The following is a 15,034-nucleotide window of genomic DNA, read 5'->3' as shown; positions in this document are numbered from 1 at the left end:
AGAGGAGAATAGCCAAACCAAAAAGAAACAAAGAAAACACAATGTAACATATATAAAACTGTACACAATGGAATTCACACATGTGAGTGGGGCTAGTGCCATCTAGTGGTCGCTGATTTTCTGTGGCTCAGCTGTGCGTGGATCGCGAGCTGTGTGTGTGTGGATTGGGCAAGGCTAAAAGGGCGGAACGAAAGTCTCAAAATTCAAATGAATCAGATAGAATCGACTCAGAAAAGACATGAATGAATGCACGTGTGCCACCTGATCCACAAATGCACATTTTAATCGCAACATGCACAAATCATGATACTTTAATACAAACTACAACATTTGTATTCACAAATATGTCTCTATTTGAACAGAATGCTGCACATTAACGTAATTCTTAACTCTGCAGACACCGGTTGAAAAGCATTTGTTTCAGTGATTTTTATTCGCAAACATGTCTGTATTTGTACAAATCGCTGCACAATCATTTAATCCCAAATTCCACAGACTCAAATTGAAAGGCATTTGTTTGTGGTTAGTAAGATAAATGTATAACATTTATGCAGTACATGGATAATTGTGCGTGCATCTATTAATCATTTTGAGTCTAATATCATCCCATACATCCTTGCTGACTAAAAGTATTAATTTGCATTATGCACATTTAATGCACGCAGAAACACAATAATATGCAATAAAGATGTTTTATTGATGCCACAGCAGTGAGCAGGTGTTCTTCACTTTAACATTGATAGATCCGCCTGTGATTTTTAAATGATATTTAATATTTATGCAGTTACAGAGAAGTTCCAAGCTTCTAATCTTACTGGCCAAGTGCCGTACAAAATGTGAACGCTGCAGAACGGAAGCGTAATGAGGAATGCATGGGTTTTTGAAATTCGGCATCAGCTTTGGTTCCTTTTAAACTTGGAGGAAAAATATCCAAACTAGTCAAATTTGGCAATTCAATAAAGACGTGTTTAACAGCAGGTTTGCTGCTATTAATTATCGCTGCAGTATCAAAATTGGCATCAAGTGTCGATTCCAAAGGAAAGGAAGGACTGACAAAATGTGCCCCTTGATTTTCCTTGATTCAAAATGCAGATTTCTTATGAAAAACAAATCACACACTAGCACATGTGCATTATGTTTACTGGAGCAGGCTGCCCTTTCACAATTTCTCTCTTGCTGTGTTTTAGCCAGAGACACACTGAGAGAACAGCCCAAAGATGCCCAAAGATGAGAAATGCATGTGCCTTTGAGAGCAGAAACTGGGGTCTCATCTTCATGAGAGGAAAAGGAGGAGGATTTTATTCAAATCTTTCTGATCCTCATATTACCACATGATGACAAAACCTCACAACATCATTTACATAACATCAAAGACTCTCTCTACCTCTCTAAAACCTCAAATATCAAAACGGCAACCTCAGATATAAAAAGTATTTATTTACATTTATTTAATTATAAATGTAAATATATTGAATCACTCCGCATTAGGTTTGATTCTATTCTTACAGTATATCCTTTCCTTTCTACTAAACCCATCCATCAGTTCAATCAGTCAGGAAATGTGTGCTTATGACGCAAGTCTATAACCTCTTAAAGACATACACAAACAGTACCATTAACGTCAAAAAAACGCTGGTTTCCATGGCTATGTTGACCAAAGGAGACCATTAATTCAAAATAATTGATTCAGCACATTTCAGTGGAAACGCACACATATTTCACGAACAGTCAGGCCATGTATGACATAAGACGCATCTCAACAACAGATCTGACCACAGAGATGATGGTTATTTGGGGGAGATAAAAATGATCTAAAGAAAAGGTTTGATCTATGCAGAATGCTGTACACTGTTCAAAGACTAAACTATATTCCTGTCTAAAATAACTAATAATCTCCTAGAACAGATGATGTGATCTATAAAAGAGGGAGAGAGAGATGAAAACAGATGTGGAATCCCTCTAGCATGTATTATTAATGAACTTTCGCTCACTGGAATATACCAGTGATACCATATATTTTCTTCACACCCCTTGTGCAAAAAACCACAAAGAGACAGAGAGCTTCGGTTGCTTCAGATATGCTCTTATTTTTCTGTACGATAAATGTACAATACAGTGGAAAATAGAATTATACGACACTTTCCATGAATAGAGCTTGACATCCTTCTTTTTTAAAACAAATGGTCAGTGAAAAGAGGTTCTTAACCTTTCAGGAAATGTTACCTTTTTTATTCTTTTATTCCATGGCTTCCATAGACTGCTACTATAAAACTGTCATTTTCTGCCACCAGATAGGCTCTGCCCACAAAAAACGTCATCGGTTTGACACCGAAATTCAAGTTTATTTGTATAGCGCTTTTTCACGATACAAATCGTTGGTCTATATTGGAAATTGGAAATTGGTCTATAAACATCAAAATTAAGGGGATAGTTCACCAAAAATGAGAATTCTGTCATCACTCAAGTCATAAGAGTGAGTAAATGATGACAAAATGTTCATTTGGGGGTGAAATATCTGTTTAAATATTTACATTAATTTAAATGAAATTAAATTAATTACATTATATTTTTAAACTATACCAGAATGGGTGCCACAGGGTTGCAATTTGTAAATTTAGCCTGGATTTAGCTACCACTTAGTAGGGTCTAGAGATCTTAGGACCAATTTTGGTTTATAGTTAATGATTAACTTAAAATTCTAAAATTTTCCCCCCAATTCCCAATATTTTTTTCTTAATATAACTTGAGCATATGGAAAACTTTTCATATGGGAAAATGCATGCAGTATTAGGGTTGTACAAAAAATGTGGAGCAAAGCAAAATATTACATTTTGGACATTTATTTAGTTAATACTTATAAATTATAAATAAAATAAAATAATTTAAAATAAAATAAAAAAAAAGTCATGGAATACCAAAGTGTATTCATGGAAAATGCAAAGTGAAAATATGCATATGCGATATTAATATCAATATACAAGACACTTGATGTGTTCGAAAAGCTTAAAAAAAAAGCTTTGAAAGGAGGCAGTAAAAAGGCCAGATCTTATCATATGTGTGAATGTGTGTATCTGATATAGGTGCTGTCACATGCTCACTCAGCAGAGCACCAGATGGCCTGTTTCTGAGCTGTGGCAGACGGCATTGCACGCTAATTCTTCCTCATCTGACTGAGTACAGGGAAGCGCATGGCTCATGGTGCTAAGCTGATCTGTCTCCAGGGCAACTGCTATTTCTACCCAGCCATAACACTCTACACTAGCAGCATCCCGACCGACGACGGGGCCTCTCTTTGATATCCCGCTCTCTCTCTCACATCTGTACGCTGCTGCTGAGGTGCAGCTGGTTGCCCATAGCTACAGGGTGTGGGTGGTGCTGGAAACTCATCTGGTAGCAATAAAAGCCTTAATGCAATGAGTCATATCTACGCAAACACACATACTGAGAGCCAACCTATTTAAGGAACAGGGGCCCTACCTTTAGGAGAACAGCTCCCTGTCTTACTACTCTCACTTGTACACACGGAACTCACCATCAACACAAGACTGTGAATGAGTTTTGCTTAGTCAACACATGAACTTAATGTGTCAATAATAGAAATCCAATGCATGACTTTAGCATTTTCAAAATAAATGAGATATTCTGTGTCATTTTATAATATATGTCCAGGAACTACAACTGGAGTGAGCTCTAATAGCTAAACTGGCATTTTACAGAAATTTTACAGTAAACATTAATTCATTAGGTATCATCAATCAATAATATACAATTTTACAGCATTTGTTAATCTGTTATTATTATTAATTGCCAATTAATTATAATAGATTAAACATATATTCTTACAATTTGTATTACTATTAATTAATTTAATTATTTTTATTCATTTACAGTGTTGGGAAGTTACTTTGGAAATGTTATAGGTTATACAGTATAACAAATGTTATACAGATTACAAGTTACTCCATTTAAAATGTAATAAGTATAGTGTAACTATTTCAATTACTTTATTAAGGTAATGTAACTGATTACATTTGATTACTTTTCTACATTTCTAATGTTTTCAAGTGGTATCATTTTAAAACATTTAAAGCAGGTAATTATTTAAAGCAATAATAGAATTGAAAGCATAGCCACCACAAAATCAGACTTTAGCACCACTTTTTACTTTGAGATCATTCTGAGGTTAAATACTGATTTACAATCATAACAAGATAGTTTAATAGCTATATACTGTTTTTGAAATCAAATCTTTGGATAGCTATTATATGAAACACTGGCATCCAATGGTGCCTTGGAAAAAAACAGTTAATCTTAAAAAATAAAGCATATACATAAACCCAAACAGAAAATAAAACAATTATCAAATAAGCGTATGTCCTGTTCTGTATCCTAAACTAGTGAAACATTGTTGTCTCATATTTTAGAGCAGTCAATGCAACTTATGAAAGAAGTCAATTAAATCTGTATGTGTGTGAAAATATTCAGATGCAACCCCCTTTGTAATCGTTAACATTTTCATAAGTAACAGTAATTTAATTACAATTACATTTATTTTGTAATAAAATTATGTAATTCCATTAAATGCAACTAGCTACTCCCCAACACTGTTTATTTATTATTTTGTTATCGTTCTTGAGCTTATTTTTTCATTAATTTATACTATTTGAAATGTGAATTATAAATTAGTATACAGAATTTAAAATTAACCTATAGATTAATAATTGCTTTATCGTTCATTGCTAGCTCATATCTAATGTATTAACTAATGTTAGTTAACCCTTTGGGGTCGACAAACGCGGATACGTATGGTGCTACTAAACTTAGCCATTAAAATGTTTATAAGCAACTGAAAAAAGCACAAATGTCAGGGCATGTCAAAACTTTTCCAGGGCCCCAAAACACCCTCGGACCCCAGAGGGTTAATGACTTTATTCTAATCAAAAGAAATTCAGGTTACACTTTATTTTAAGGTATCCTTGTTACAGTGGAATTATACATTTAAGTACCGAGTAATATTAATTAACTACATGTACTTACTATATGGTTAGGGTTAGGATTAGGGTTTGGTTTAGGGTTACTTGCATGTAATTATGCATAATTAAGTGTTATTATAATAGTAAGTACATGTAACGTGTAACAAGGACACCTTAAAATAGTGTTACCGAAATTCAATTATAGAGTAAAGATAGGTGCTTGTTTTATCTAAGTCAAATGATCTCTGAGGAAATTGATGATACAGCAGCCAATGTCACACAGACATTGTATATAAAGGCCTGTATAAACAAAAAAAGTGTTTAATTGACAGAGATAAGATGCATGCATAATATCATACCTCCAATTGGGTTTCGGTAATCATGTACTGAATTCAGAATAGAAATTATCAAAAATTAACACTCCTAAATAATTGATGCATGTCTATGTAGGTTTCAGTATGAGGTGTTCAGCGATTAGCTTAATCCGTCAGCCTAATTCCAGACTGTAAATGGAGTACAATCTCAAATCTAAACAGAGCACACTAAATGAACTAATTAGCGTAGAGCTTCAGATCAAGGATTTAAAACCATAGTAGCCTACATCGGCCTACACAACACAAATAGTATGAATGTTGCTTTCATGTTTAAGCCTATATTACTCAAACCTTAATTACCACGGCATAGGCCTACCATAAAGATCTGCATGTGCACAGCAAAAATACTGTTTTTATTACAAGGCTCTTTGTAATTCTTCAGCAATCAGTCATGAATAATGACAGCTGTGCAGGGCAATATTATAACTGGCCCTCATTTAGGCAACGAAGACTCCTTCATTCATTGCTGTACTCTTCAGTCTAAGTAAGCTAAAAAAAATAATATAAACGTTATAATTAATATTTATGTCAATGTATCTATTTATTTGGCAAGAAGCAGTGCAATAAGTCTTGCAATTGTATATTCATTCTGCAACCCTCGCAAAATGGCGCACAGTGAGCTGCTGTCATCACATCTCCGTGAGCGCGCAGACACACCAAAGCGCACCTGCGCATCACAGCGAGCAGAGATGATATATGAAACACTTGCAAAATTATGAAATTAACCAGTATACACCATTGTGACCATGCAAAGTAGTCTCTGAGGCAATGCCTATTCAATATAAATAGGCCTATTAGAGACAAGTTTGTATTTAGATGTTAAAATCATGAATTTCAATAGCAATTCAGTAATGTCTCCCATCGCCATGAGAGCAGAGGCTGTTTTCGCCTCGTTTATGAACCTCTCACATCACTCATTGTTGTCAGCAAAGAGGATAAAACGTGAAATATAAAAAATGGCAATATGACAAAGGTGGTCATTTCACTGGAAGGGCGACTGTAATTGGAGAACCCCCTTTACTGATTTGTTATCGGTTAATGGCCTAATGTAATTTCTTGTAGAATGGATAAACATGGCACACAGAGGAAAATGCTTGCTTACGCTGCTCTGTGGAGCTTCATTAGTTAATGCTATGATGGTCTGTCTTGCTGTATTATAATCTGTCATAGCTAATGCTCATCTCTCACCAGGCTCGTGGATCCCGGGGTTGTCGCTCATTTCCAGCACGAGCAGCTCTCGGCCCTCGTAACTCTCGCCCACCGTGTAGATGCGGGTGATGGAGGGGCACTGGAGCCAAACGGACACCAGCGCTTTCCGCATCTCCTCATATCGGTGGTACTCAAAGGAGACTGCTCCTTCCCCCGCAGCATCCCCGCCTGAGGCCAGGGCCAGCATCAGCAGAGCCCCGCAAAACACCGCCGCCGTCATCGCTCCCGTCTTGTCTCTCTTAGCACTGCTGTCTGTCTGTCTGTCTGTCTCTCTTTCTGTTTGTCTCTCTGGTTGTCTGTGTCGTGTCCTGTATGAACCGCAGAACTGATGCGTGAGCGCGAGTCCCGACTACCTGTTTAGCCGCGGGGACGCGCGTGAAATCGCGGACGTGTAGCGCGAAGATTACACACGCGCAATTGGTGAACGCGCACGGTGCTACCCTACAGGGGCGTGGCTTGTGTAATGACGAACGAATTTACGGTGTTGTTGTGTGACATCCAATCGTCAGATTTAATTAAATGTAAAGTTATGGATACTTAAGTAAAGCTGAAGTAGCTCAATTGAAATATCCTTAAGTAAACTGTTATTGTAGATGAATGGTGGGTTAATGTGTGAACATTAACAATCACCTAAAAATGAAAAACTGTTATCATTTACTTCAAAATCTGTATGAATTTCTTCTTTTGCACATAAATGAATCTTGGGGTTAATTTTGGTTATTATTAACTATTTATAAATATAATTTTGTTCATTGTTTGTTCTTAATGATGCTACATCACTTTTTTTTAATATTGAATTATTCATTTTTATATTTTAAAATTAATTTATCGTACCAGTGATAATTCATATCTGACAAATATGCCTAATGTTTCTGTCCATAAACTCCTAATTTAGTAATAGCCTACTGTGCTTATTGGTAAATTATGTTGAAATTTTATACTTGTGCCCTTTATTAACGTAAAATTCATTGTTTACATGAGGAAGTAGAAGTAGGCTATAAAATCATTATTAGAGGAACTGGGTTGTAATACTCAACCAAACTTTGAATTAGGATCATAGGCCATGGCAAAAATAGGCTAAAAAAAATATGTGATGTGACCCTGGAGCACAAAACCAGTCATAATTAGCACAGGTATTTGTAGCAATAGCCAATAATACATTGTATGGGTCAACATTATCGATTTTTCTTTTATGCCAAAAATCATTAGGATATTAAGTAAAGATCATGTTCCATGAAGATATTTTGTAAAGTTCCTACCGTAAATATATCAAAACTTCATTTCTGATTTATGCATTGCTAAGAACTTCATTTGGACAACTTTAAAGGCGATTTTCTCAATATTTAGATTTTTTTTTTAGCACCCTCAGATTCCAGATTTTCAAATAGTTGTATCTCGGCCAAATATTGTACACCATACATCAATGGAAAGCAATTTATTCAGCTTTCAGATGATATATAAATCTCAATTTAAACAACAAAAAAAATTACCTTTATGACCTATAATTACCTATATATCCCACCTCATATGGCATGTTAAATATTGTAGTATGTATATTCTGTTCCGGGACAGTTTAGCCACCCCATATATGGCTCTTTACATACTGTAATATGACATTTGACTTGTACGTTTATCAGTGATTAGGAATGCGAAACCGTGATGAAAACACATTTTAGGATCTATGTTTGGGAGCTCTCACAGTTTAAATAGATCACAACCGCAGTCAACATTTTTGTTAATTTGTTTTTATTAAGTTGCCTTTAAATTAACAAGCTAACATCTCAATTAGCTTTCTCCCTTATGATCCATAAGTGTTTTTTTTTTAATCATTGTTCCCCCAAATCCTTTCCAAGGCACATCTATATGCTATAGGTGGACACTGTGCAAGTTACAAAATCTTTACAGAAATTTAGCAAAAAAATCAGGCAAGGCAACAAAGCAAAAAAAAAAAGGCATTACAAAAATATCAATTTATAACATTCCATCTTTGTTTAGGTGAAAGTAAAGTGCTTTTGAGGAATAATGTCATTAGTACTTGAAACAGATGAATGTTTATAATAATTGAGAGCACAGAACACAGGCTGATATTCTTTCATTCCTAACAGTCCAAACAGTCCTTTGGAGTACCATGACCAGTGGTCTAATGATGACTGTGGGGTGTGTTTTTTCTTTTTTCAAAGACACATTGCTGTCAGAAGCTGGCATTGATTTGAATCCATTCAGTCCAATTTTAAATACTTTACAGTGAGTGTGTGCAGCAGGAGGCAATGCAAAAGCATCAGACCAACCAAAGCCCACACAGGAGTCCAAGAGAGATAGATTGCTCTGGCTGATGGTGAAGCATCAGTGTATGCGATTGAGTGTATCTCTGTCAATCAGTCGCTCTTCACAGCTTTATGAAACGAGTAATGTTTCTTATACTGGGAGTCGGTGTTGAAAAGTCTGTCCCACCAGGTGAATGTAGAGCCATAGTTGCCCACAAAATTCATGTGGTGGAAGTCATGGAAACGAGCTCCAGCGTAGAATGGAATCAAATGTAAGGGGTTCAGAGGAATGTCGTAACCACTAAAGAGAGGACCAAAGAAGGAATGTCAAAGAATGAAACAAATACTATAAAAATAATTTAGTAGGACATACTGTCCACTCAATATTTAGTTTGATTTTCATAAAATTCAGAGAATTGCTGTTATAGCCAAACTTGTGAATTAGAAAGTGGTGTCCACATACTTCTGGTGATGTGGTTTAAGTGCACAGGCTGTCAAATGAATACGTTATCAATATAGTGCCCTCTAGTGTTGTAATAAGTTATTATCAGCATGACGTGTGTTGACATTGTAAAATGTATTGACCCAGACCATAGCACTGGTGTTAGTTTTGTCAGCTATTTTATAATTAATCTTAGTCTTTTTAGATTTTAGAATATTTAGTCAACATTTTCTGTGTTTTTGTTTGTTTGTTTAGTCAAGGTTTAGTTGACTAAAGGGGTGTGGAGTTTAATCCAGGTTTAGTCAATAAAACTCAAAATTGTAATTGTAATCATGACTATTGATTAATTAGTCATTTTTACTAATTAATTTACTAATTAATTTTTTTTTAGTAATTTTCACCTATAAGCACAAATCTACAGAATGTCAACTCAAACACGATTTATTGTACTCATTTATTCATTGAGTTATGATTTATTCTATTATCAAATGAACACTCTCTACATTAAACTGGTAAAACTCAAAAGCTTCTCTTAAAATCTAAAACAGTCAAATTCCTAATATTAATTCCAATATTTCCAAATTATGTTAATGTTTTTTCTTTTAAAACAAGGAACAAGACTTTGTATTGTCACATTGAGGTTGCATATGTGCATTTATTCAGCAACCACAATCACAAACAGTATAGATGACATCCATATTTGGATTTATTATTATCAGTTAATTATTATTAGTTAATCACTGAGAAGCTTAGATTACAAATTTAGTCACAGCACATTGAGGTTGCATATGTGCATTTATTCAGCAACCACAATCACAAACAGTATAGATGACATCCATATTTGGATTTATTATTATCAGTTAATTATTATTAGTTAATCACTGAGAAGGTTAAAATAACAAATTTAGTCACAGTGAACAGCACAAGAGACCATGTGAAGGAACTCTGACTGGCTATATTACACTTTCATTTGAGCTAAATATTTCAGTGGAGAATTTACATGTTTTCAGTGTTTTCAGATTATTGGCACCTTTTCCACACTGTAGAGAGAGTATGTGCACATAGTTGCCAGGTTGCAAAGATTAAGTAAAACACATCACAGAAAATGTGTTCTTTTAATTCATTTAAACTTTAACAATCTGGCAACCTCAAGAATGAAAGCTCCTGAAGGCTTTTTGAAAACAGTTCAATAGACAATATTTTTCTCCTGTTTTTGGCTTAAGAACATATAGGGTGATTTTGGTAGAGTTTCTCTTTTTTGTCAACAATATTGCATGCTTATATAGTTACAATTAGTGTTTAATAATGTAGGCATCGTCTCTTTTCAGCATAGTTTTCATTGAGGAAATTAACACTACATCCACAAAATTGCAGTGTGTGTACTGAGCTCACCTGTGAACATCAATGGTTTCAAGAAGCCGGAAAGCGACCCAAGCCCAGAGCAAAACCATATGATTGCAGAAGACCATGATGCCGATGAAGAATCCAGCCCCCAGAATCAGAGTCTCAGCAGGGTGGGCATATTCTGCCTGCATGCCAAATGGAGCCTAACATACACAAAACGAAACAGATGACAGATCATCTATCATTATTAAGAAGAAAATTAAATAAATAAACAATAAATAAATAAACTACAAAATTACTAGGGGTTTAACAAAGCATGTTTTGTTTTGAGAGTCACGATAAAGTACAAAATAATTATTATTTCTAAGACATTTTTTAATAAGTTAACAAAATTACAGCAAGGAGGCACCAGAATAGAAATATTTATTATTGGCTAAAATAGATTATGATAGACACATATTCTTGCACTTAGTTCCTGACTACACACATTTTATTTCTAATTTATTCATAATAATTAATAAACATGAAAGCTCAATTGCATGAGCTTCTGTGTTCACTATATTTAGCGCTCTTTGTATGTACATTGTTCACTGTTTATATGTAAATAAAATTTTCATTTTTGGGTGAACTCTATCCAATACATATTGTCACAATCCACGATAAATATTGTTGCATTTTTGTATTGTGATATATGTGTGACACAATATATTGTTACACATTTATATATTACAATATAAAACCAACATAAAAATATATAATAGTACAAATTAACCAAAAAATGATCTTCAAGTCTGTCTCGGCTATCATATAGTTTCCCTTTATCTGCACATTGTGTGTGTCTTTGTGAGACTGCGAGTAACTTACAGTGAAGTCATGATGGACTTTATGAATGTATTTGTAGATTCTGCGATGATGTAGGGCTCGGTGGAGGAAGTAATGCCATGTGTCTTCAATTACTGCACAACCAAAACACTGGGCCAATATAAAGGGCCTGAGATGGTGAAAAAGATTATTAAAAAAATGAAAACAAAGCCTACTGGCTTCAAAAAAAGATTTGATTGAAGCCACAGTACAGTACAACCTCAGGACTCTGACTGTAACTTCATAGACCTACTATGGTTTTTTTTTTTTTACTTCAGTCATAAATGTGAGAGGTGCTCTCACCAGCGAGGCATGGAGTCCCAGTCATAAGGAATGTTGAAGAACTCAGTAAAGTAAAAAGATTATTAAAAAAATGAAAACAAAGCCTACTGGCTTCAAAAAAAGATTTGATTGAAGCCACAGTACAGTACAACCTCAGGACTCTGACTGTAACTTCATAGACCTACTATGGTTTTTTTTTTTACTTCAGTCATAAATGTGAGAGGTGCTCTCACCAGCGAGGCATGGAGTCCCAGTCATAAGGAATGCTGAAGAACTCAGTAAAGTAATACGTCCCGCAGATGAGCGGTAGCTGGATACAGAAGTGATTAAACAGCAGCATCTTAAAGCACTTCCACTGTTTCTCCCATGTCTCTGGTTTATCCTGCAAGCACAATGACAAAAACATATATAAAGAGTTAATATTTTCTATTTTTAACAACAAAAAACTATAAATATTCAAATTAAAATAGTAACAGATGAAAAAAATCCTTTGATTCCACATACTGGTTGGATCTTATACTTCTGCATGAAAGGGAGGAACTGAAAGATAAATCCAGGCAGACAGAACAGGAAATAGATCAGTTCGTGGACGATGAGCGAGCCCCAGGTGGCGATCTGGAATTTGCTATAGTTCTGCAGCATGTGGTTCCATGCGTGCTTCAGAGGTTCCTGCAGTGGATTTTCTGGAAGAAATGAATCCACAAATTCCACCGCCAGATACGCTGAAGACAGAATGTTGGCTGTGCCGTTCACCTCCATGGCAGCGAGTCAGTGGGACTCTCCAAATGAGTAACTGTACAAACAAATGACATAAACAAAGACTAGTGAGGCTCAGTTATCTCAAAGTGAAGCTTGCCTGAAGGACAGGTAGTTAATATGGAACTGCATCATATCAGGACAGTGTTTTATGAACATGAGTTACAGCCCGACATGTTCATAAGTCTGACAGAGAATCTAAGTCTTTCCAATCCTAAGTCAAAGTTTCAAGTTTAAGATGACTAAAAAGATGAGTTGACGAGTAATTTAAAGTCAAAGTCACAAAGTTGAGTTTTTTGTGACTCGAGTGTGACTCTCTGGTTACACTTAGATGTTGCTTGTTATTATTCATGTGAAATCTCCAACTGAAACTAATTTATGCACCACTAAATTATGTCAAAAATCCAGTCTCTCATTAAATGACCATCCCTACAGTATAAATTCCGGGTATCTCTTGTTCTTTGAAACCACGATAATGGGGAAGACTGCTGACTTGGCAATGGGCCAAAAGACAATCATTGACACCCTCCACAAAGAGGGTAAGTCACAGAAGGTCATTACTGAAAGGGGTAGCTGTTCACAGAGTGCTGTATCAAAGCATTTTAAATGCAAAGTTGACTGGAAGAAATTGGATAGGAAAAGGTGCACAAGCAACAGGGATGACCGCAAGCTTGAGAATACTGTCAAGCAAAGCCGATTCAAACACTTGGGAGAGCTTCACAAGGAGTGGACTGAAGCTGGAGTCGGTGCATCAAGAGTCACCACGCTCAGACGTCTTCAGAAAAAGGGCTACCAAGCCACTTCTGAAACAGAAACAACGTCAGAAGCATCTTACCTGGGCTAAGGAGAAAAAGAACTGGACTGTTGCTCAGTGGTCCAAAGTCCTCTTTTCAGATAAAAGTAAATTTTGCATTTGATTTGGAAATCAAGGTCTGGAGACTGGAGAGGCACAGAATCCAAGCTGCTAGAAGTCCAGTGTGAAGTTTCTGAAGTCAGTGATGATTTGGGGTGCCGTAATGTCTGCTGGTGTTGGTCCATTGTGTTTTATCAAGTCCAAAGTCAATACAGCCGTCTACCAGGAGATTTTGGAGCACTTTTTGCTTTCATCTGCTGACAGGCTTTATGGAGATGCTGATTTCCTTTTCCAGCAGGACTATAGCACCTACCCACAGTGCCAAAACCACTTCCAAAGAAATGAACATGCTTTAAAGAACTTGAACTTTTCTGTTTTGCAAATCCTTTTTTTGATTGATCTTAGGAAACATTATAATATTTTGAGATACTGGATTTTTTACTTTCATGAGCTGTAAGCTCTAATCATCAAAATTAAAACAAAAAAACTTTTGAAATCTTTTACTTTACATGTAATGAATCTAGAATATATGAAAGTTTCACTTTTTGAAATGTTACCAAAAAAATTAACTTTTTCACGATATTCAAATTTTTTTACATGCACCTGTATATAACTGCATAATATTTTTTGTAGCCAGACAAGACAAAATCAGTTGGTCTGGTTGCATAACCATAAATAATCAAATATACAAATCTTAAATATAGAGACATATAAATTGGTTATTTTTTATCATATCGCTGCATGAAATTAATTTGTATCCAGACATAACACAATCAGCTGGTCTGGTTGCATAACCATAAATAAGTAAATATACAAATACTTAAATATAACTGAGACACTATAATGGGTGATTTGTTTTTATCATATTACTGCATGTTTTTTTTTTTTTGTATACAGACATCATAAAATCAAATATATCAAATGCTTAAATATAACAGAAACATTGTAATTGATTATTTTAGTCATAGTACTGCATGTGCATTAACTGGTCAGTCTATTAAATCACAATTACAATCATGATATAAACATTTTATTTCTAATTCAGAAGCAAATATATATTGAAATAATTTCCCATACAATACATGCACTGTGTAGTACAACAGTAATATTTACCTTCTCGCGTGTTTCCATTATTCTGCAACTCTAACTAAATAGGGCAAGTAAAAAGCGAAAGTGTTTCTCAATCTAACCTTTCTAAAATAACATAACCAATATCTTAATGTAAGAGTCTGCATTTCTGCACGAACGGCTTGTCGACTCACCTGTGAGAAGCTCTTCTACCTGCGCTAGCAGCACGGTCGCTTTTAATGTCATAAGAACTTTACATAGGACCATTGACTGAGACAAGAGGAGACGATGTGTGAGGGCAGAGGCTGGGCGCTGATTGGCTGTGGCAAGAAGGAGATTGACGTATGCGGGCAGAGGCCTCGGACTGATTGGCTGAGGGAATGAACAGACGATAGTGAGACCTCGAGTTTCCGCAGCACCAGCCAATCAGAAATGCGCCTATCTTTCATAATCTATCAACCTGCGCTGACTGGGCTGCACCTCCAAGCAATGAGGAGCTCTATCAATTCAGGGGGTTTCAGTCTTTTTGGTGCTACGGACCCCAAATATGACCATCGTCGTCCTAAAATTTAAAAGACAACTATATAGTTTCTTATATAAAAAACTGA

General features: G+C 35.5%; 2 protein-coding genes across 4 annotated transcripts in view; both read right to left on the bottom strand.

Annotated features, from left to right (window-relative positions):
* Positions 1-6,986, bottom strand: part of cpe (carboxypeptidase E) — a 25,111-nt gene extending 18,125 nt beyond the window's left edge. The window contains exon 1 of the mRNA XM_016443601.1: positions 6,536-6,986. Coding sequence (XP_016299087.1) covers positions 6,536-6,776 — 241 coding nt within the window. The 5' untranslated portion in view covers positions 6,777-6,986. The remainder of the gene's footprint in view (positions 1-6,535) is intronic.
* Positions 6,987-8,291: 1,305 nt separating this feature from the next.
* On the bottom strand, positions 8,292-14,713 carry LOC107655978 (methylsterol monooxygenase 1). Of its 3 annotated transcripts, XM_016443624.1 has the most exons (7): positions 14,621-14,713; positions 12,254-12,542; positions 12,015-12,131; positions 11,771-11,802; positions 11,471-11,597; positions 10,655-10,809; positions 8,292-9,121 (listed from the first exon to the last, which is right to left on the bottom strand). In XM_016443624.1, exons 2-7 carry the CDS (start codon positions 12,506-12,508, stop codon positions 8,932-8,934), a joined length of 876 nt encoding a protein of 291 aa, XP_016299110.1. In that variant the 5' UTR covers positions 12,509-12,542; positions 14,621-14,713; the 3' UTR covers positions 8,292-8,931. The 3 variants fall into 3 exon arrangements, with proteins under 3 accessions (XP_016299110.1, XP_016299096.1, XP_016299103.1); XM_016443610.1 differs by lacking the exon at positions 11,771-11,802 and having other exon boundaries at positions 11,983-12,131; XM_016443617.1 differs by lacking the exons at positions 11,771-11,802; positions 14,621-14,713 and adding an exon at positions 14,472-14,493 and having other exon boundaries at positions 11,983-12,131.
* Between the last annotated feature and the right edge of the window lie 321 nt (positions 14,714-15,034).

Source organism: Sinocyclocheilus anshuiensis, unplaced genomic scaffold (genome assembly GCF_001515605.1).
Source record: "Sinocyclocheilus anshuiensis isolate Anshui unplaced genomic scaffold, SAMN03320099.WGS_v1.1 scaffold85, whole genome shotgun sequence".
In the NCBI taxonomy this organism is placed as follows: domain Eukaryota; kingdom Metazoa; phylum Chordata; class Actinopteri; order Cypriniformes; family Cyprinidae; genus Sinocyclocheilus; species Sinocyclocheilus anshuiensis.
Note: the sequence above shows the minus strand (reverse complement) of the source record. Positions and strands in the feature narration are given on the sequence as shown.

Bases quoted from the DNA above. Each gene is read 5' to 3' on its own strand.
- LOC107655978 (XM_016443610.1), bottom strand. From the start codon at position 12,508: ATGGAGGTGAACGGCACAGCCAACATTCTGTCTTCAGCGTATCTGGCG. The intron at 12,132-12,253 runs GTATGTGGAATC...TTGTGCTTGCAG, and splicing joins AGAAGTATAAGATCCAACCA to GATAAACCAGAGACATGGGA. The intron at 9,122-10,654 runs GTGAGCTCAGTA...TCCTCTCTTTAG, and splicing joins GAAACCATTGATGTTCACAG to TGGTTACGACATTCCTCTGA.